Raw genomic sequence first — 22,985 nt, 5'->3', positions numbered from 1 at the left:
GATAACCCTTCAAATGTCTCTCCAGTCTCTACCCACCACTGAAGATCAGGCTGTTGTTCACCAAAGAGTCATTGAGCATATTTTCTTGGGAGATCTTTACTCCACACCTTCCAGTCTTATAGCTTGCCTCCTCAAGATCTACGAGCACGACTGTCTATGTTTCAGCCTGCTCCTGCTGCAGCAAATTTATTTCTTCTTGCCTTGATTCTATCCTTTCACCCTTGGTCTCGTCACCTTGCACTTACATTTGCAACAAACTGGAGTTCCTCCAATTTAGCAGTTCCTCATTCAGTTGGTTTTCACTATGAATATACAGTGTTTCTATAGTACATTTGCAGCTCACATGAGGAAGGTCTGAAAGGAGCTAGGGCTTTACTCTTTGGAGAGAAGGAGGATGAGAGGAGACATGATAGAGGTGTACAAGATAATAAGAGGAATAGATAGAGTGGATAGCCAGTGCCTCTTCCCCAGGGCACCACTGCTCAATACAAGAGGACATGGCTTTAAGGTAAGGGGTGGGAAGTTCAAGGGGGCTATTAGAGGAAGGTTCTTTACTCAGAGAGTGGTTGGTGCGTGGAATGCACTGCCTGAGTCAGTGGTGGAGGCAGATACACTAGTGAAGTTTAAGAGACTACTAGACAGGTATATGGAGGAATCTAAGGTGGGGGCTTATATGGGAGGCAGGGTTTGAGGGTCGGTACAACATTGTGGGCCGAAGGGCCTGTACTGTGCTATTCTATGTTCTAAATCCTCTACTTCTTCCCAACACACTCATTCACCCAATTTCTCTGTCAATGCAATTTACTTTCTCCTTTCTCCTTCAACTCAACTTACCTTCTCAAGACCAAAGATATAGCAGTGGAAACTCACATGGCCCCAAGCTACTCTGACTCTTTGTGGGATAAGAAGAGCAATCCTTATACCTCTGTGATTCTCAGACCCATTCCTCACTCTTTTACCAGTACAATTACAATGGATTCATGCATTCACACACACCTCAAAAATATAATTACTTTTACTGCCATTTTCTACCTACCCTCACTTTCACATAGTCTATATTTTGCTCATCCTTTTCAGAGTTTGCCCATCTCCTTCTCAGGAGATAGGTTAGCAACATTACAAGCCTACAGAGCCCCACTGCTATCTCCATGACGCTTCCTCCCAACCGGTCTCCTATAAAGTAACCACACTACTTCCTGCATGTCTAATGATAGACTTTCAACAAAAGTGTCTCTTGAAATGTCTTCCTTTTGCCATAAGCATGCCTTCCTATTGAGAGGAGGTGTCACAGCTAGAGAAAAAATAAGCTCACTTTCCACCCCACCAACTTGCATATTCAAAAATCATTCTTCAAATTTCTTCCACCAGCAGACATACACTCCCCTCTCCTTTTTGCAATCAGAAGGGACTTCCCTTTCAAGCTCTCTAGTCTAGTCTTCAATCCACCAAATGCTTCCTTCTCGATGAATTTTCCACTGCAATTACAGGGATACATTAACTGTTGCTGCACCTCATTCCCACCAATGCGGGACTCAAAGAGTCCTTTCAGATGAAGCAGCTTGCACTTGCACTTCTTCCAATCTATTCCATTGCTCTTGGTCTCTTCTGGAGAAACTGCAGACTGGGTGACATCTTTGTTCTATGTTCAGGAGTAAACCTAAGCTCCCAGTTGCTTGTTACCTCAATCCTCTCACTCCATTTCTGATTTATCTGTCTATGGTCTCCTGCACTGTTCCAATAAAACCCAATGCAAGTTTGAGAAATAGGACATCATCTTCCATCTGGGCATCTTGTAGATATCAGGACTCAATATCAAATTCAAAAATTTGATATAATTTGCTTTCCCAATCGGTTTCAGAATTGGTCAGTTTTGTTATAAGATTAACTCAGCTTTCCTCTCTTTGTGTTAAGCTTTCAGACTGAATTAAAAACAAAGTCTTTACCAGAGAATTTTTAAGCAATGATAAGGAATTTTCAGTGGAATCTTGACCTCTCTTCAAAAACAAAGATAAGAAAATGTAACATCAGCAGCAGAAATCAAATCTTGCATGGCTGGTCAAGAATGTTCAGACGCTCAGCATTCAAGATGAGGTAGTAAATCGGTTTCGCTGGAAAAGCCAGAGAGTGGTAATATTGCAAACACAAGGAGATCTGCAGATGCTGGAATTTCAAGCAACACACATCAAAGTTGCTGGCGAACGCAGCAGGCCAGGCAGCATCTCTAGGAAGAGGTACAGTCGATGTTTCGGGCCGAGACCCTTCGTCAGGACTAACTGAAGGAAGAGCTAGTAAGAGATTTGAAAGTGGGAGGGGGAGAGGGAGATCCAAAATGATGGGAGAAGACAGGAGGGGGAGGGATGGAGCCAAGAGCTGGACAGTTGATTGGCAAAAGGGATATGAGAGGATCATGGGACAGGAGGCCTAGGGAGAAAGAAAGGGGGAGGGGTGAAGCCCAGAGGATGGGCAAGGAGTATAGTGAGAGGGACAGAGGGAGAAAAAAGAGAGAGAGAAAAAGAATATATATATATATAATAAATAACTAATGGATGGGGTACGAGGGGGAGGTGGGGCATTAACGGACCCTGGCTTCTCCTATCATTTTGGATCTCCCCCTCCCCCTCCCACTTTCAAATCTCTTACTAGCTCTTCTTTCAGTTCGCCCTGACGAAGGGTCTCGGCCCGAAACACCAGCTGTACCTCTTCCTAGAGATGCTGCCTGGCCTGCTGCGTTCACCAGCAACTTTGATGTGTGTTGAGTGGTGGTATTGGTTTTCTCTCTGACTGGAAGGCTGTGACTAGTTGTGTGCCACAGGGATTGGTGCTGGGTCTGCTGTTGTTTGTCGCCCATTTCAACCATCTGGATGATAAAGAGGTAAACTAGATCAGCAAATTTGCAGATGACACCAAGATTGGAAGTGTAGTGAACTATGAGGGAGGCTATCAAAGCTTGTAGTGGGATCTGGACCAGCTGGATAAATGGACTGACAAACAGCAGATGCTTTTTTAATGCAGACAAGCGTAAGGCGTTGCAGCTTGGGAGGTCAAGCTAGGGTAGTTCTTACACACTGAAGAAAGGGATAGAACAGAGCAATATGGGAATACAGGTCCATAATTCCTTGAAAGCAGTGTCACAGGTAGATAGGTTCATAAAGAAAGTTTTTGGCACACTGGCCTTCATAAATCAAAGTATTTAGTTCATGAGTTAGGATATCATGTTGAAGTTTTAAATGATGCTGATGAGGCCTATATGGAGTATTATGTGCAGTTCTGATAACCTACCTACAGGAAAGATATCAAAAACTTTGAAAGAGTGCAGATAAAATTTACAAGGATGTTGCCAGGACTTGAGTACCTGAGTTCTAGGTAAAGATTGAACAGGTTTGGACTTCATTCCCTGGAGCGTAGGAGAATGAAGGGAGATTTGATAAAGGTACATAAAATTATGAGTGGTAAATGCAATCCGGCCTTTTCCACTGATTTGGGTGAGATTAGAACTGGAGGTCATGGGTTAAGGGTGAAAGGTGGAGTATTTAAGGGGAACTTCTTCACTCAGAGAGTGGTGAGAGTGTGGAACGAGCTGCCAGCAGAAGCGGAGCATGCAAGTTTGATTTCCACATTTACGAGAAATTTGAATAGGTACGTGGATGGGAGGGGTAGGGAAGGCAGTGGTCTGGTGCAGGTTGATGTGACTAGACAGATTAAATGCAGACTAAAGATTCTGTATTTGTTCGTAGTGCTCTATGACTCCATGAAGGCCATGTTTTGGCACAGTCTTCCTTAGAAGTATTTTTTTTATTCCTTCACAGGATGCAAATATTTTTGGCAATTATTATCCATTCCTAATTGCTCTGAACTGTTAGATTGTAATCATCTGCAAAACGAAACAAAATCTTCATGGCCAGAGAGTTGTGAGAGTCAGAGTCGGAATCAAATTTATTATCGCTAACATATGACATGAAAGTGTTGTTTTGCACCAGTGCAGAGACATAAAGTTCTATAAATAAATAGCATTGAAAAGAAGGAATGAAGAGGCAGTATTCATGGATCATGGACTGTTCAGACATCTAATGGCAGAGGGCAAGAAGCTGTTAGGTGTGCATCTTTGGGCTGCTTTTTCTGTCATCTGGAAATTCGTTGATGACTCAACAATAATTGGGTGTATAAAGGGAGGACAGGAGGATGAATACAGGGCCCTGGAGGAGGACTTCATCAACTGGTCCAAGCTGAATCATCTGTAGCTCAGCATCAGTAAGACGACGGAGATGGTGATGGACTTTAGGAAGACCAAGCCTGCACTGCTCCCTGTTACTATTGATGGTGAGGACACAGATGTGGTGAGGACCTACAAGTACCTGGGGGTGCACCTGGACGACAGACTTGAGTGGAGCACCAACACAGAGGCTGTGCATCAGAAAGGCCAAAGTTGCTTCTACTTCCTGAGCAGACTGAGATCCTTTGGGGTTTGCAGGCCTCTCCTTCACATGTTCTACCAGTCTGTTGTTGCCAGTACAATCTTCTATGCGGTGATGTGCTGGGGCAATGGCATCAACATGGGTGATGCCAACAGGCTCAATAAACTGATTAGAAAGGCCGGCTCTGTTATTGGAGTCAAACTGGATACACTGGAGGCTATGGCAGAACAAAGGACCCAACAGAAAATCCTGGCAATTCTGGGCAATGCTTCTCACCCTCTGCATGCCACCTTGGCTGAACAGAGGAACACTTTCAATAATAGACTAAGACAACTGCGCTGCTCCAAAAAGCGCTATATGATGTCATTCTTACCCTCGGCCATTAGGCTGTACAATGAGTCAACCTATAGCCGGGGATGACCCCTCCTGATAGACTGTTTGTGGTAACTTATTTTTTTATTCTTTCTACTTCTCTTCTAATATTTATATTTGTTCACTTGTAATGTTACAGTGATCAATAAAGTATCTATCATAGATAGAGAACATAGAACATAGAATAGTACAGCACATTACAGGCCCTTCGGCCCACAATGTTGTGCCGACCCTCAAACCCTGCCTCCCATATAAGCCCCCACCTTAAATTCCTCCATGTACCTATCTAGTAGTCTCTTAAACTTCACTAGTGTATCTGCCTCCACCACTGACTCAGGCAGTGCATTCCATGCACCAACCACTCTCTGAGTAAAAAACCTTCCTCTAATATCCCCCTTGAACTTCCCACCCCTTATCTTAAAGCCATGTCCTCTTGTATCGAGCAGTGGTGCCCTGGGAAAGAGGCTCTGGTTATCCATTCTATCTATTCCTATTATCTTGTACACCTCTGTCATGTCTCCTCTCATCCTCCTTCTCTCCAAAGAGTAAAGCCTTAGCTCCCTTAATCTCTGATCATAATGCATACTCTCTAAACCAGGCAGCATCCTGGTAAGTCTCCTCTGTACCCTTTCCAATGATTCCACATCCTTCCTATAGTGAGGTGACCAGAACTGGACACAGTACTCCAATTGTGGCCTAACCAGAGTTTTATAGAGCTGCATCATTACATCGCGACTCTTAAACTCTATCCCTCGACTTATGAAAGCTAACACCCCATAAGCTTTCTTAACTACTCTATCTATCTGTGAGGCAACTTTCAGGGATCTGTGGACATGTACTTCCAAATCCCTCTGCTCCTCCACACTACCAAGTACCCTGCCATTTATTTTGTACTCTGCCTTGGAGTTCATCCTTCCAAAGTGTACCACCTCACACTTCTCCGGGTTGAACTCCATCTGCCACTTCTCAGCCCACTTCTGCATCCTATCAATGTCTCGCTGCAATCTTCGATAATCCGCTACACTATCTACAACACCACCACTTCAACACTACCTGTAAAGGTAGTAAGGCAGAAGGGCTGAAGTGTGTGTACTTCAATGCAAGAAGCATCAGGAACAAAGGTGATGAACTGAGAGCTTGGATACATACATGGAATTATGATGTCGTGGCCATTACAGAGACTTAGCTGGCACCAGGGCAGGAATGGATACTCAATATTCCCGGATTTCAGTGCTGTAAAAGGGATAGAGAGGGGGGGAAAGGGGAGGAGGGGTGGCATTACTGGTCAGGGATACTATTACAGCTATAGAAAGGGTGGGTAATGTAGCAGGATCCTCTTTTGAGTCAGTATGGGTGGAAGTCAGGAACAGGAAGGGAGCAGTTACTCTATTGGGGGTATTCTACAGGCCCCCTGGTAGCAGCAGAGTACAGAGGAGCAGATTGGGAGGCAGATTTTGGAAAGGTGCAAAAATAACAGGGTTGTTATCATGGGTGACTTTAACTTCCCTAATATTGATTGGCACCTGATTAGTTCCAAGGGTTTAGATGGGGCAGAGTTTGTTAAGTGTGTCCAGGACGGATTCCTGTCACAGTATGTGGACAGGCCAACGGAGGAATTCCATACTAGATCTAGTACTAGGAAATGACCGGGTCAGGTCACAGATTTCTCAGTGGGTGAGCATCTGGGGGACAGTGACCACCGCTCCCTGGCCTTTAGCATTATCATGGAAAAGGATAGAATCAGAGAAGACAGGAAAATTTTTAATTGGGGAAGGGCAAATTATGAGGCTATAAGGCTAGAACTTGTGGGTGTAAATTGGGATAATGTTTTTGCAGGGAAATGTACTATGGACATGTGGTCGATGTTTAGAGATCCTTGAAGGATGTTAGGGATAAATTTGTCCTGGTGAGGAAGATAAAGAATGGTAGGGTGAAGGAACCATGGGTGACAAGTGAGGTGGAAAATCTAGACAGGTGGAAGAAGGCAGCATACATGAGGAAGCAAGGATCAGATGGGTCTATTGATGAATATAGGGAAGCAAGAAAGGAGCTTAAGAAAGGGCTGAGAAGAGCAAGAAGGGGGCATGAGAAGGCCTTGGTGAGTAGGGTAAAGGAAAACCCCAAGGCATTCTTCAATTATGTGAAGAAAAAAAGGATGACAGGAGTGAAGGTACGACTGATTAGAGATAAAGGTGGGAAGATGTGCCTGGAGGCTGTGGAAATGAGCGAGGTCCTCAATGAATACTTCTCTTCAGTATTCACCAATGAGAGGGAACTTGATGATGGTGAGGACAATATGAGTGAGGTTGATGTTCTGGAGCATGTTGATATTAAGGGAGAGGAGGTGTTGGAGTTGTTAAAATACATTAGGATGGATAAATCCCCGGGGCCTGACGGTATATTCCCCAGGCTGCTCCATGAAGCGAGGGAAGAGGTTGCTAAGCCTCTGGCTAGGATCTCTATGTCCTCATTGTCCACCGACAGAGGATTGGAGGAAGGCGAACATTGTCCCCTTGTTCAAAAAAGGTAGTAGGGATAGTCCGGGTGATTATAGTCCAGTGAGCCTTACGTCTGTGGTGGAAAAGCTCTTGGAAAAGATTCTTAGAGCTAGGATCTATGGGCAATTAGAGAATCGTGGTCTGATCAGGGACAGTCAGCATGGCTTTGTGAAGATAAGTTGGTGTCTAACAAGCCTGATAGAGTTAGTTGAGGAGGTGACCAGGCATATAGATGAGGGTAGTGCAGTGGATGTGATCTATATGGATTTTAGTAAGGCATTTGACGGGGTTCCACACGGTAGGCTTATTCAGAACAACACACATCAAAGTTGCTGGTGAACGCAGCAGGCCAGGCAGCATCTCTAGGAAGAGGTACAGTCTATGTTTCAGGCCGAGACCCTTTGTCAGGACTAACTGAAAGAAGAGCTAGTAAGAGATTTGAAAGTGGGAGGGGGAGGGGGAGATCCAAAATGACAGGAGAAGACAGAAGGGGGAGGGATGGAGCCAAGAGCTGGACAGTTGATTGGCAAAGGGGATATGAGAGGATCATGGGACAGGAGGCCCAAGGAAAAAGAAAAGGGGGGGGGGAACCCAGAGGATGGGCAAGGGGTATAGTGAGAGGGACAGAGGGAGAAAAAGGAGAGAGAGAGATAGAATGTGTGTATATATATCTACTGTAAAGATGAAGCCACACTCAGGTTGGAGGAACAACACCTTATATTCCATCTGGGTAGCCTCCAACCTGATGGCATGAACATTGACTTCTCAAACTTCCACTAATGCCTCACCTCCCCCTCGTACCCCATCCGTTATTTATTTGTATACACACATTCTTTCTCTCTCTCCTTTTTCTCCTTCTGTCCCTCTCACTATACCCATTTTTTTTCAAAGATTCAAAGATTCAAAAAACTTTATTGTCATTCTAACCGTACATCAGCTCTGCAGGGCAGAATGAGACAGCATTTCCCCAGGAGCAGTGCAATCATAACATAACTTTTCCCTTCTCCCCCTTTTCTTTCTCCCTGGGCCTCCTGTCCCATGATCCTCTCATATCCCTTTTGCCAATCAACTGTCCAGCTCTTGGCTCCATCCCTCCCCCTCCTGTCTTCTCCTATCATTTTGGATCTCCCCCTCCCCAATCTCTTACTAGCTCTTCTTTCAGTTAGTCCTGACGAAGGGTCTCGGCCTGAAACGTTGACTGTACCTCTTCCTAGGGATGCTGCCTGGCCTGCTGCGTTCACCAGCAACTTTGATGTGTGTTGCTTGAATTTCCAGCATCTGCAGAATTCCTCATGTTTGAGGCTTATTCAGAAAGTCAGAAGGCATGGGATCCAGGGAAGATTGGTCAGGATTGGCTTGCCTGCAGAAGGCAGAGGGTCGTGGTGGAGGGAGTACATTCAGATTGGAGGATTGTGACTAGTGGTGTCCCACAAAGATCTGTTCTGGGATCTCTACTTTTCGTATCTATCATCATCATCATATTCTCTGATAGTAGTAATGAGAAGAAGGCATGTGCCAAATGATGAGGGTCCTTAATGCCACTTTCTTCAGGCCTGCCTGTTGAAGATGTGATCGAGAGTTTGAAGGTTGTGCGTATGATAGAGCTGGGGGAGTCTACAACATTCTGTAGCCTCTTAAGAGGCCATGCATTGGAGCCTCTACACCTGGTTACAATTGAACAAGTCAGAATGCTCTCAACATACATTTATAGAAATTTGCAAGAGTATTTGGCAACATACCTAATCCCTCTAGCTACTAACAAAGTTGCGATGCTGCCATGCCTTCTTTGTGATTGAGTTGATGTTTTGGGCTTTTGAGATGCTGGTGCCCAGGAACTTGAAGATACTCACCCTTTCCACTGATAACCCCTCAATGAGGACTGATGTGTGTTCTCTGGATTTCCCTTCCTGAATTCTACAATCAGTTCTTTGGTGTTGCTCACATTGAGTACAAGGTGTTGCAATTCCACTCAGCCAGATGACCTACATCACTCCCCCAAGCCTCCTCATCAACACTTCGTCTTCATGGATGATTGCGTGACAAGGAAGTAGAGGTCAGTGATGTAGTTTAGAAAGAAGAAGTAGACGCTGGAGAAAATGTGAACCAAATGTAATGCTCTGATTAAGATTTCTACTGATATGCTATGAGGTATTTTATTTTTGCAGTTCTCTGTAAAAGCAGTGTCTTGTGATAAGAATGTTTTGGCTTCAGCTAAAGATAAGGAGCCATGTTGTCCAACTTAGGAATGTTTTGAAAGCCAGTTGTAACTTTCTGCCCAGCAGAAGATGCGGGAGAGCTGGGCGGGATCAGATTTTTGATGGACAGTAGTCTGGTTTGGGGTCTTTTGGCAGGAGCTGGGGTCACAGGGGAAGATGCCACAGAAATCCGTTGGAAGGAGAGTCCCTGTTGCAAGAAGTGTTTTCTGCAGATGAATGGCTCCAAGGAGGAAGGACCGATACTCCTGAGAGAGAGCCAGTTCATTCAAGATGGTCTTTGAGGGAAGTTCGGAATGTGGTGGGTGCTTTCACACAGACCGTGGGTCCAGTATGTGAGTAAAGAGATACACTCCCCCCCAACAACTACTCCAGAACGAGCTCCAGTGTTTATTATGATTATGAGGACACGCAGTCCCCTTTTGTCATTTAGTAATGCATGCATTAAGAAATGATAAAAATGTTTTTCCAGAATGATATCATGAAAACACATGACAAACCAACTTAAAAACTAACAAAAACCACATAATTATAACATATAGTTACAACAGTGCAAAGCAATACCGTAATTTGATAACAGACCGTGGCACAGTAAAAATCTCAAAGTCTCTCTAAGTCCCATCATCTCACGCAGACGGTGAACCTCCAGCGCCGCCAACTTGCCGATGCAGCATCCCGGAAGCATCCGACCACAGTCCGACTCCGAGTCCGTCTGAAAACTCCAAGCCTCTGACCAGCTCTCCGACACCGATGCACCGAGCACCATCTCTGCCGAGCATTTCGACCCCAGCCCCGGCAACAGGTGATACGCAAAGCCAAGGATTTGTGGCCTTCGTCTCCGGAGATTCTCGATCGTACAGTAGCAGCGGCAGCGAAGCAGGCATTTCAGAAGTTACTCCAGATGTTCCTCTGCGCTTCTCATGGCTGTCCCCATCAAATCCGGATTGTGCACGGCACCCCTAGTTACACATATCGATATTCATTCGGAACGACCACGCGCCGCCATCTTCTCCTCCCTCCATGTACACATTGGACTAGTTTAACTGTTGTTGTTGAGTGCCATTGAGTCATCGTCGACTCATGGCGACCCTATGGATAGTGTAGTTGTTCATAGGGTTTTCATGACAAGATACGGAAGTAGATTGCCAGCCTTTCTTCCGCACAGATACAGCTGCTGCCCAGATTGGTACCCGGTCAGATTCGAACTCAGGACCATCCGCCTCGACGTCCAGTGCCAATCCCACTGCACCACCAGCTGGCCCAAACTTTAACTGTAATGGGCCCTTTTATTTTTTTCTTCCCTTTTTCTGTAACTGTTCAAGTTGAAAATTTGGTAAATATACTTTCTTTATAATTTTACATTGGTGTACGATCTGTCATTTCTGGGCTACGGATTACAGTGTATGGGCAGTATTTACACAGCATTCACACCAACTGAGGTGTCTTTAATTGGAACATCCTAACATTCCTGTCTGGTTGAACACCAGATCATACCAACCTTAGCTGTGTATTGTTTACCAAAGGTGACCTTCTCACCACTGAGTCAGGTGGCTGTTAGCCGAAGAGCCAAGTTCATTTGCAAGCCCCAGTTAGAGGGTTGCACGAGGATAAAAAAAAAAGAGAAATCTAAAGCAGGTTGGCCCTGGGATTCAGAAGATTGTTATGAGATGCAGCTCACATTTGTGCACAGAGAAATGTGGCCAAAAGGTCATTATCTGAAAAGAGGAAGAACATTTTTAAGATACTGCTCATTAATTTAGCCAAAGTGTGGGCGAGAATGTCAAGTGAACAGGCAAATCTGAAAGAAATGAGAGAGAGCTGGCCCAAAAGACCAGGTGAAAAGTCAAAATGTGAGAATCGTAGCCAGGAGCCGAATGGGAACTGAAGAGTTTAAGTCACCACTAGGAAATCCAAGTCTAGTGTTTTCCGGAGTGATGAAATGAGAGAATCTCAGCGGCCGCTTTAGGAGTTCTCAGCTTCGCTCGGCGCCATTACAGCCTCCTGCATACGAACTGTTGGCGCTCCGGTTTGAGCCTGCCTACCGACGTCGTGAGGGAGGTCTAGTGATCGGCGTCGGTCGACGGCCGCGCTGTTTCCGCCGCTGCTGCGTCGTGGTGGATCTGCTTGAGTGACTGCTGGTTGTTCCTTTCGCGCTGTGATGGCCCAAGGAGATGGTCCTCCGATGCGGAGGCCGGGGGTAGGAGTGGCAGCTTTTGTGACCAGCTCAGGCTGGCCTGGCTGCGTACTGCTCGGTAAAAGGAAAAGCTCGTTCGGTGCAGGCACTTACCAACTCCCCGGGGGCCACCTGGAGTTCGGGTACCGTCTCTCCGCAATATGTCAGCCTCAGCTCACAGCGGGCAGTGCAGCTGTAGTGCGGTGCATCGTTATGTTCACGTCTCATCTGCCTTCCTTTATATATTGTAATTAATTACTCACGGACTAAAAGTGTGAGGCGAAGTAGGGGAATAAACTATCTTTGGACCGGAAGGGAAAATCACTGTTAGAGATACAGAGCAGACTTTTATGAGTAGCTTTGTTCGTAAAGTTTTAAATTGCAGTCACAGCCCCTTGTAGCCTAAGCACATTTCATTAGCAGGGCTACAGGTTGCTGGTTGCTTGAGGGCCCTTACAGATGAGCTGGCAGCTGTTCACATCACCGTCAGAAAAAGTTTTATTTAACTATTAATCATAATTATCCTTCTGATCATCTCCATTCCTTCTCCGAAACAAAACTAGAAAATGCTAGGTAAAAAAAAAATAGACAGCATCTGTGGAATAAGCAATGGTCAACACATATCACATCAGGCAGTGTCTATAAAGTCAACATTTCAGGCTGAGAGACCATCAGGACTGGAAGCGAAGGGGGCAGAAGCCAGAATAAGGGGGTGTGGGAGGAGTAGGAGTACCAGTCATAGGTAGGGGAGGGGAGATGAAGAAAGAAGCTGGGAGGGGTTAGATGAAAGAGGGAAGGGGCTGAAGGGAGAAGAAGGAGGCTGATAAGAGAGGACAGTGGACCATGAAAGAAAGGGAAGGAGGGGAACCAGAGCAGGGTGAGGGGGGGCCAGAATGTGGAAAGAAAGGAGATGGGGGGGGAGGTCCGAAATTATCAGAAGTTGGAGACATTGATGTGCTATCCAGACAGAACATGAGGTGTTGCTCCTTCAGCCTGAACATTGCAGTGGAGGAGGCCGTGGACAGATGCTGTCACGATTGGAGTGGGGAGTTGAATCCAAGTGGATCCCTGCTGGGTGGTCCTGTATTTTGGGGTGGACGAAGCAAAGGGGCAACGGTCCGCATCGTGTCTCACTGATGTAGAGGAGCACCGGATACGACCCATGACCCCAGCCGACTCGCAGGTGAAGGGTCACCTCACATAGAAGGTCTGTTTAGGATCCTGAGTGGTGGCGAGGCATGAGGTGCAGGGGCAGGTATAGCACCCTATGAAGGGTCTCGGCTCGAAATGTTGACTGTTCATTCCCCTCCATAGACGCTGCCTGACTTGCTGAGTTTTTCCAGAACTTTGTGTGTGTGTTGCTCAAGATTTTCCGCATTGGCAGAATTTCTTGTGTTTATAAAAAGAAACAGTCCTCATTTTGGGGCCTGAATGATGTTCCTGGGCTGTTGAGTTCTTTTATTTAGGAATTTCAGATCTTCAGCATGTGCAGCTTTTCTTTTGATTCACATTCCTCCTTTATTGCTTCTCTTGGGTTTCAAATGCAGAATCAGGGTTGCTTTGAAAAATAGATGGCCTTATCAAACTAAAGTAGGTAACATTAGTTAAATGTGCAAAGGCTAAAATTATGGAAAGTCAGCTATTTGTCAAACGTAAGCAAAATTGAAGCCATCCATTGTCATTTTGACTTGTGTAACAACAGAGGGAAAAAGATTGGAAAGCCACCTTCAGGACATGGCGTTGTGGGAGTGTACATGGAGATCGTCAAATCCACTGTCCACTATCCAATTCCTAGATGACCCTTAGAATAGCATAGGGTTGCTCCAGATTGTGGAGCAACCTCTTTTTGGAAGTGGTTGAGGTGTTGCGATCTTTGTTATTTTAACGGTAGACAATACATTACTTCAAACTCAGCATGAGAATAATGTTATGTCATCTTTAACATGACAGACAAATGATCAATTCAAGCACATTATGTACCAATCTGTTCCTTGAACCCTCGATTGTTGAGGTGTTCCAGGGTGCAACAAACTTGTGATTGAAGCAATATATGCTATCCAGAGGGAAAATAATTCTTGCTGCAAACCTGAAAATAATATAAAATGCTGGAAAGACCGAGTAATATTTGGATGTAGCTTCTTCCTGTAGGGTTAACCTCTAGAATAACCCCTTTGTAAAGGATGATAGGAAAGCAGATGTAAAATTAAAGTTGTTGGGAACTCTACCTAACAGATCAAAAAACGTTAGTGCATTAACTCTGCACAAGTAAGTGCTCTGAAAAGATGGGAAAACGTGCCAATTGGTTCAAATGATATTATTTGGCTAATGATAAAATAACAATATTCTCCAGCCCTTGACCTTTCCCACCCACCTGGCTTCACCTATCACCTTCCAGTTAGCCTCTTTCCCCTCCCTCCACCTTTTTTTCCAGGCATCTTCCCCCTTCCTCCTCAGTCCAGAAGAAGGGTCTCGGCCCAAAAAGTTGGCTGTATTCTTTTCCATAAATGCTGCCTGACCTGCTAAGTTCCTCCAGCGTTTTGTGTGTGTCGCTTTGATCTCTTTTCTGAGTTCCCTGTCTTTTCATCAAAACTCGTAGTCTGAAGTTTCATCAACCTGAAACAGACCTAACTGTTTCTGCCTCCATAGATACTGAATGATCACTGGTGTATCTCCAGTGATTCCTGTCTTTATGTTTCCAATAGTCATGGTATTTTGCTTTTATATCTTAATTTTGTGCCCTGTAGTTGTTGACCCTTCTGCCATTTGGAAATACATTCTCTTTACTTATTCTTCACAGCCTTAACGATTTTCAACTTAGTGATCCAATTTCCAGTTAACTTTCACAACTGCCAAGAAATTTGGTTTCTGAATTTGCTCCATGTATTAACTCAAGATCTCTAGCCGTGGTAACATCCAATTAAATCTCTATATTACATCTCTAGACCCTGAGTTCTTAATAAAAAATGTTCTGCCCAGTAGTGAACATGTTAGGTTTCAGCTTGCTGGTCAGAGTGAACAATTCTGATCGGCACTCTTGGCTTTCAGTCACTGAAACTTTAGTACAGTGTTAGACTTCCCTAAGTGAACACTTAAACATGCAAGAGGGCCAGAGGAATTTTATGGCCCGTATGAATCTGTAGTATTACATAATGTCCAATATCAAAGATGACACTGGCGTATATATGAGATGCGGCAACTGATTTTTTAAGGAGGAATAGACATAGTGGAAAGATCTAATCAGTGGAAATATGTGAGACATCTTTTGGAAGTAGGTTTGCAGAGTGTCAGCTTATAAAGTTCCATTGATGTGACTAATTTTTAAACTGGTTGTTTTTAATAGAGAAAGTTGGGAAGATTGTGCCAAACGGGAAGTTCTTGAAGAGACTGGGCTTCACTTAAAGAATGTGTTCTTTGCCACGGTTGTAAATGGTATCAAGTTAGAAGAAGATTATCACTACATCACAATTTTCATGCAGGGAGAAGTAAATATGGATTATGACTCAGAACCAAAGAATTTGGAACCACAGAAGAACGAAGGTAAATTATTGCATAAAACATAGAGAACATGATAGGAAATCTCTTCAGTTGCTCTCCAGTCTGTAATCTTCCCAGGTCTGCCCTTAAAACCTTTCGAGTTATCTGCCTTTATTCTCCCTTCCCTTTATATTACCTCTGGTAGCAGTACATTTAGTCACCCAAGCTGCACATTTGGAATGTTTCCTAAACTTCCCTAACTTCCCCTGTTTAAAATCCACTACATACTGAGCATTTAGCTATCCTCATAACTTGCTGGCTATCACCTCAGTAATGCTTTATTAGCAATCAAGATGGTAGTTTGTCTGTGACGCCTCAGATTCTTAATGAGCCTTTGCAGTTGTCATCATGAACGGGGAGGGGTGATACCATTGTAGTAGTTAAAGAAAGATAGAATATCCTCTGTGATAGAATGAGCATAATAAACAAGGAGTTATTAAGCAATGTACCATCATTGAAAGTGGCAAAATTTCCAGGTACAGAAATGCTGTTACAAGAAACTTGAAAACTATTTGCAGGGAGGCTCAGAGATTCTTTCAGTCTTCTCCAGCTCCATTAATAGTCATTGGACTGCTAAATATACAGTTGAAAAGTGATGACCAGTAATTACAAGCTAGTCAGATTTACTCTAGTGGTGGGGAATTATAAGAATCAATTCTAAGAGATAGGTTTAATCTTCATTTAGAATTGTATAGATCAGGTCCAACATGGGCAAGGAAACCACTCCATCTTATAATGTTGAGCAACGTGTGAAAGAACATGGGCAAGTACAGGCTGCTTGGCCCACGATGTTACGCTGACTTTTTAATGTTCCTCAAATTCAATCTAACTCCTCCCTCCATTTTTCTTTCTTTCATCGGTGTGCCTATCAAAGAGTTCCTAATGTATCTGCCTCTACCACCACCTCAGTGTGTTCCTGACACCTACTATTCTCTGTGTAAAAAAACCTGCCTTTGAAATTCCCTCCCTGCCCCCCAGTACTTCCTTCCCAACACATTAAAATGATGCTTCCTTTTATTAGCCATTTCAGCCCTGGAAATGAAGTCTCTAGCTATCCACTCGATCTATGCCTCATCATCTTATACACCTCTATCAAGTCACCTCTCATCCTCCTTTCTAAAGAGAAAAGCCCTTTCCTTCTCAACTTGTCCTCATAAGACACAGTTTCAAATCCAGACATCATCCTGGTAAATCTCTTCTGCACCCTCTCTGAAGATTCTTTTAATATTTAAAGAAACATTTTAATTCTAAATAAGGTTTGTATTCTCTCGCACATAGTGTCTGGTCCGGCCTCTGAATGTAAATCTTTTAGACGCCTGATCGTTGTGCTTGAATCAGACAATATTACATCTCTCATTGGTCTTGCCCACTACAAAGCTAAGAATACAGCTGTCATTTCACCCGTTCAAACTGAGAAATCATCATGCATCCTCACCTGCTTTTTCATGTTAAAATCAGGCACTGCCAATCCTGCCCCTAAACTACTATTACCATTGTCTGAGGCATCTGTGTATATTCGTAAATATCTGTAATTACTATTTACATAAGACTCAACTACATCTAGATTTAAAATCACCTCTATTTTTCTGTCTCCTTTCAAATAAAATAAGCTGCACCTCTGGTGCTTCACAGAGCCATGGAGGCAGCCCAGGAAAAAGCACTGTATCACTTGCTGCCTTATTACTAATTCCTGCTTTTCCTTCAGTCGTCCGTGCAAAACTTCTGATTTCCTTCCTTTCCTTTTTTCAGCATGGATCTAAATGCTGTTTAGTTTGGATAATTTTCTCCAGGCCCTTGTAGGCTTACCCAATAAGTTAATGCAAACCGTGATCTTCTCAGTTCCAGACGTGTCTCTCCAAACTCCACCTGCATTGCCACCACTGGTTTTGTCCTTACTGCCCCACCAACTAACCATTTCCTTGGTATACTTACTGTTACCGGAATCATTCTCCCTTCTACAATCTTGCCACATAAAGGGTCCACTTCCTGAATGATTTCAATATTCTATAATTCCTCATCTCTTATTTCTTGAAATTTTCCCCAACCAACTTTTTGAAGTAGCCAGTACTCCAGCATACTTTCCTAATCTATCACTATTTCTATTCCTGTTCTACTTAGTACAGAGTAATGATCTCCACCAATTGTTGTTCTTTCCAAATCTCCCATCAACACTTTCCTGCTAAATGTGCCATAACTCATGTTAAATCAATTGCTGATTCAGAACCTGCATCAAAATTTACTCTTGTCCCACTTCCATCATTTATACAGACCAGATTTTCTTTTTCCATAAGCTCTTTTGTCACTGCTCCATTAATCTCATTGTGTTCTTCCCACATTGTGCTGTGTGCATTAAGATCCCCACACCATACTGTATTTCCCTATACCAATTTGCTCCAGTAAACCTATTTCTAATTTTTTACAAGGATTATAGATACAGTATTAATAGTTTTAATTGTACCTCCTTTGTCCATACTTTGGTTGCTGTGTTCTTCTCCTTTCTTTAGTTCTCTAGATTGTAAGCCCCTAATAAAAAGTTACACACCCACCCTCTCTTCCATTAATCCTGTCATTTCTTGCACGATCATAGCCATTAATTACACAGTCTATTATTGGGTTAAGCTGTGATTCTTACTCTTATCACATCTGGTTTCTCAGCAAAATCTAAAAACTCCTGTCCATTAGTTATTAAACTTCTAGCATTCCACTGAAGAATTAACAGGACTAGTATAAGTTACCCTGTAAATAAACCTTGTCTTGGATCATTTTGACCCAGTTCTACCTACACTTGCTTCTCTCATATTGAAAAACCTCTCTGCTGCCCTCACTATCATTTTTATCTTTTCCATTTTGGTTTTTGCCTGCTCAAAACAATTACTAACATATGCCACTAATAAACTACAGTAGTTTATCTGTACTGATCGCAAGTGTTGAATTATTTGACTGACCTTGTCTTGCATTTGCAGCTGAGTCAATTCCTTCTTTAACTCTTCTCTCAAACACCAGAAAATCTGCAGATGCTGGAAGTGCAAGCAATACGCACAACATGCTAGAGGAACTCAGCAGGCCAGGAAAGAGTGAACAGACAGGCTTCTCCCCTTCCTTTTCGGTTGTGTTGAAGGGTTTTGGCCCAAAATGTCAACTCTTTATTCATTTCCATAGATGCCGCCTGGCCTGCTAAGTTCCTTCAGCATTTTGTGTGTGTTGCTTAACTCTTCTGTCTTTCTATACTATCCTAACCACTTCCACATACAACACATTATGCTGTTCCCTCATTTGTTGGATTTCCATGACTTTATTTTGCATTTTCACATCCCCCATAGGTTATTGTATGGGCCCCACCACATCTACACAACTCTGCCTTCCTTTACACACCACTACATGCCCATATTTCTGACATTTATCACACTTGGGTGGTGGTGAAATATGGGCCTGAATCCAATTGTTACTTTTCCTGGTAAGATTGGACCCAAAGATATTAACTTAACAGATGTGCTATCAACCTCACTGCTTTCAATCTTTTCATCTCAGTCACTAATCCTCCTTTAATATTTTTATTTCCTAAGTTTTCTCTAATTGGTATTCCAGTTATCACCCCATTAACACCATTTTCCCTAACTTCTTTTCTGTAATCTCTTTTGCCAATATTTAGTACCTTCATTGCTTTGTCCCTCTGCTCCAAATTTTGACAAACAACCAACAGTGCTCCATCATGCAGAATCTTCGCCAAACTTACTACGTTTTTTAGATTGTTCATCAGTGCTATTGGACTTGATGCATGTACTTCACTCCCTTGCTTAAGCTTAAACCTTGCTTTAAACTCCTTGTCTATCACCTTCCACTTTTCCTACCTGCCTGCACTTCTTTCCACTCATGGTTCCTTGTATCCTCCTCTTGCACCCTGACCCAGGCACAGTTTAGATTATGCCACTCCCTCTCTAAAGATTCCTCATCCTTCCTATAATGATGTGACCAGAACTGAACACCATACTCCAAGAGATGTCTAACCAGAGTTTTGTGGAGCTGCAATATTACCTTTCGGCTCTTGAACTCAATCCCCCGACTAATGAAGGCCAACACACCATACACCATCTTAACAATCCTAGCAACTTGCGCTGTAAACACTGAAAGTAATAAAAGCACAAAAATATATCTTGAGTCAGTCACACTGATTGACTATGTTGTACCAACACTGGCCAAGCCCTGGACATGCTTCTGCTCTTGGACATGTGGATGCAAAGATATACCTCCTTGAGATCCTCACAAACCTCTGTGGTAGATGTATCTGCTTATCATTGTATTGCTAGAATGATTGCTGTGCTGAAGAAAAGGTTAATGGTACTTCTGCAGCTGCTTTTAAATTTACACCTATAATCGTCTGCATGTGAGAGCTTAGAGTGGAAGGGTAATGTTAAAATTTATAAACCATTTTCAGTGGGCTCTATTAGCATTGAAATTACTCAGCTCCCTGTTTATCTGGGAATATGAGCATTAACTTTACACATTAATGTTTATAAGAGGACTTCAATGTTCAAAGTAAATTTATTATTAAAGTAAATATATGTCACCATTTACTACCCTGATAAGGTTCATTTTCTTATGGGCATTCACAGTCCAAATACAGAAACACAATAGTATCAAAACTGCACACAGCAAAGACTGGTCAAACAACCCAGGTGCAAACTGTGAGAATACAAAAAAGAGAGGGAAAAACATAAATGAGTAATAAATATCGGGAACATGAGCTGCAGAGTTCTTGAAAGTGAGTCCATAGGTTGTGGAATCAGTTTAGTGTTGGGGTGAAGAAAGTTATCCACTCTGGTTCAAGAACCTGATAGTTGAGGGATAATAACTTCCTGAACCTGGTGGTGTGAGACCTAAAGTTCCTTTACCTCCTTCTTGATGGCAGTAGCCAGAAAAGAGCATGGCCTGGATGAATGAGGGATTACCCAAATTGACTTTGCTCACTTCACTATTTAAATGACCTCAATTAGATTTGCTGTTAACATGTGCTCAGTGAAAATGTAGGTAAGAACATGAACCCCAGATTCAATATTTCCCCACTCAGAAATAGTATAGAAGTGAAACAATATATATTCTCCAGCCTGCCACAACTAGCTGGTTGGACATTCCAACCAATGGATTTCCAGTTAATCTTACTGTCTGCAGCCTGAGTAGGCATGCTATTCCAAACTGTACAACCATCGGGAAGGCAGCCGTTGTTCTCTTGATAACCTGCAATGTTTAAATGAGCTGAAACTGATATATTTGGGTAGATGGGACATGTTGTGATGTGCTGTTGACATTGGATAAATAGAGATTCTACAAGTGGATTCATGCTTTGCAGTAGCTTGACTCTGACACAAGATTTATTTAAACTTTGTATGCTCAGTTTTTGATTGAAAAGTTATTCCAATAATGTTGAACCTTGGATTGGCTTGGTACTTCTGAAGTCATATCAGAGTACTTCACATTCAGTTAAACACATGAGGAAATATCATACATTAAGTTACACATCTCTTGTAATAATTGCAGGATGGGAATGGATCAGATGGGAAGACTTCCCACCAGAAGACCGGCTATTCTGTCCTTTGGCTTGTGCAAGACCCATTTATCATCCATTTCAAGAAAGACTTTAATATTTTGCTAGAAGTTCACAATATGGCAATGGTAATCAGTCATCTTTTTTGCTTATTGTTGAACAAAGTGTTGGCAAGGACTGTGAAATTCTGACTGAAGTGATAAATTAGATTGGAAGCAATAAATTAGGTTATCAATAACACTGAAGCTATTTTTGGATGTGTGCTGTCACATTAAATATTGTGAAACATTTAAATATTAAAACATGCATTAAAGAAGTAAGTAAAGTTTCAAAATGGTAAGATAGTTTTTATGTGGTTCACAACAAATTTATGCCTTGGGAAAAGCAAATTACTTTTTAAATCCCTTTTTACAGTGAAGCTGTACCAGTTGTATTTTGGTTCAGAATATTTAAGCTCAGTCTCAGGCATGCAAATAATTTTTTGCTAATAATGTGCTGCCTTGATATTCTGTGACCTTCTGAGAATTTTACAAGGTAATGAGGCTTAAAGAAAACAACTTCCACGATGGAACAGGCAAATTACTAAATTACTGGGAGCAAACTAAAGAAGAGAGTTCCAATTTCGGTGGCTCATTCAGCTCTAACAGTTTGAGTGAGGGCAATATCATACCTTTTCCATAAAAATCAGAGAAGTCCTCCTTCAAAGAATGGAGTTTTCCTTAATTCACCATGATACTGCCCTCACCTGCATGTTCCCCATTTCCCAAACATCAGTGCCCCCCCTGTCTTAACAGGGATATACTATCTCTTGTCCTTACCTACCACCTCATGAGCCTCCACGTCCAACACATCATTCTCCGGAACTTTCACCATCTTCAATGAGATCCTACCACCAAGCACATCTTTACCACCCCCAACTCTCTGTTTTCTGCAGGGATCGCTCTCTCCATGATTTCCTTGTCCATTTGTCCCTCCCCACTAATCTTCCTTCTGGCACTTATGTATCCCCTGCAAATGAAAGAAATGTCCATTCACTTCCTCCCTCAACTCCATCCACTGCCCCAAACAGTCCTTCCAGGTAAGGCAACACTACACCTGCAAGTCTGTTGGGGTCATCTACTGTATCCAGTGCTCCCAGTGTGGCCCCCTCTACATTGGTGAAACCCAACATGGATTGGGGGACTGCTTTGTTAAGTAACAAGCAGAATTTCACAGTGGCCGGCCATTTTAGTTCCAGTCGCCATTCCCATTCCAACATGTCGGCCCATGGCTTCCTCTGCTGTCACAATGAGTCCACTCTCAGGAAAGGAGGAGCAACACCTCATATTCCGTCTGGGTAGCCTCCAACCAGATGGCATGAAAATAGATTTCTCTAACTTCTAGTAATTTCCCCCTTCACCTTCTCTCTTCTTCCATTCTCCACACTGACTCTCCTCTTGCTTCTTCTCTTCTCCTCAGCTGTCTATTACCTCCCCCGACATCCTTCCTCCTTCCCTTTCTCCCATGGTCCTCTCTCCAATCCTATCAGATTCCTTCTTCAGCTCTTTACCTTTTCTACCTATCACCTCCCAGCTTCTCACGTAATTCCCCTCCCCCACCCACCTTCCTTTCCCCTCAATGATGGCTTCACCTATCTCCTTCCTCCCCCCCCCCCACTTCTTACTCTGGCTTCTCTCCCCTCCTTTTCCAGTCCTGATGAAGGGTGGTCTTGGCTTGAAATGGGGAATGGTGGGGGGGTGGGGGGTGGGGGGTGGGAGGAATTTACCAGAAGTTCGAAAAATCGATACTTGTGCCATCAGGTTGGCAGCTGCCCTAGTGGAACATATGGTGTTGCTTCTCCAACATGGTTGTGGCCTCATCACAGCAGAAGAGGAGGCCCTCTCCTGCGCCATTCCCCATTCCTGTTTCCCTCTCTCGCCTTATCTCCTTACCTGCCCATCATCTCTCTTTTGTGCTGATCCTTCCATTTCTTCTATGTTCTTCTTTCCTATCAGATTCCCCTTCCTCCAGCCCTTTATCTCTTTCACCAATCTTCCCAGCTGTTTACTTCACCTGCCCCCCTCTCCCAGTTTCACCCATCACCTGCTACCTTGTACTTCTTTCTCCCCTCCTCCCACCTTCTTACTCTGACTTCTCATCTTTCTTTCAAGTCCTGATGAAGGGTCTCGGCCCGAAACATCGACTGTTTACTCTTTTCCGTTGATGCTGCCTGGCCTGCTGAGTTCCTCCAGCATCTTGTGTCTG

At 43.4% G+C, this 22,985-nt stretch overlaps 1 protein-coding gene across 1 annotated transcript; it reads left to right on the top strand.

Annotated features, from left to right (window-relative positions):
- The first annotated feature begins 11,480 nt into the window (after nucleotides 1-11,480).
- nudt15 (nudix (nucleoside diphosphate linked moiety X)-type motif 15) lies at nucleotides 11,481-21,057 on the top strand. Its single transcript, XM_072262335.1, has 3 exons — nucleotides 11,481-11,811; nucleotides 15,009-15,205; nucleotides 20,735-21,057. Exons 1-3 carry the CDS (start codon nucleotides 11,654-11,656, stop codon nucleotides 20,836-20,838), a joined length of 459 nt encoding a protein of 152 aa, XP_072118436.1. The 5' UTR covers nucleotides 11,481-11,653; the 3' UTR covers nucleotides 20,839-21,057.
- The last annotated feature ends 1,928 nt before the right edge of the window (nucleotides 21,058-22,985 follow it).

Source organism: Mobula birostris, chromosome 6 (genome assembly GCF_030028105.1).
Source record: "Mobula birostris isolate sMobBir1 chromosome 6, sMobBir1.hap1, whole genome shotgun sequence".
Taxonomy (NCBI): Eukaryota; Metazoa; Chordata; class Chondrichthyes; order Myliobatiformes; family Myliobatidae; genus Mobula; species Mobula birostris.
Note: the sequence above shows the minus strand (reverse complement) of the source record. Positions and strands in the feature narration are given on the sequence as shown.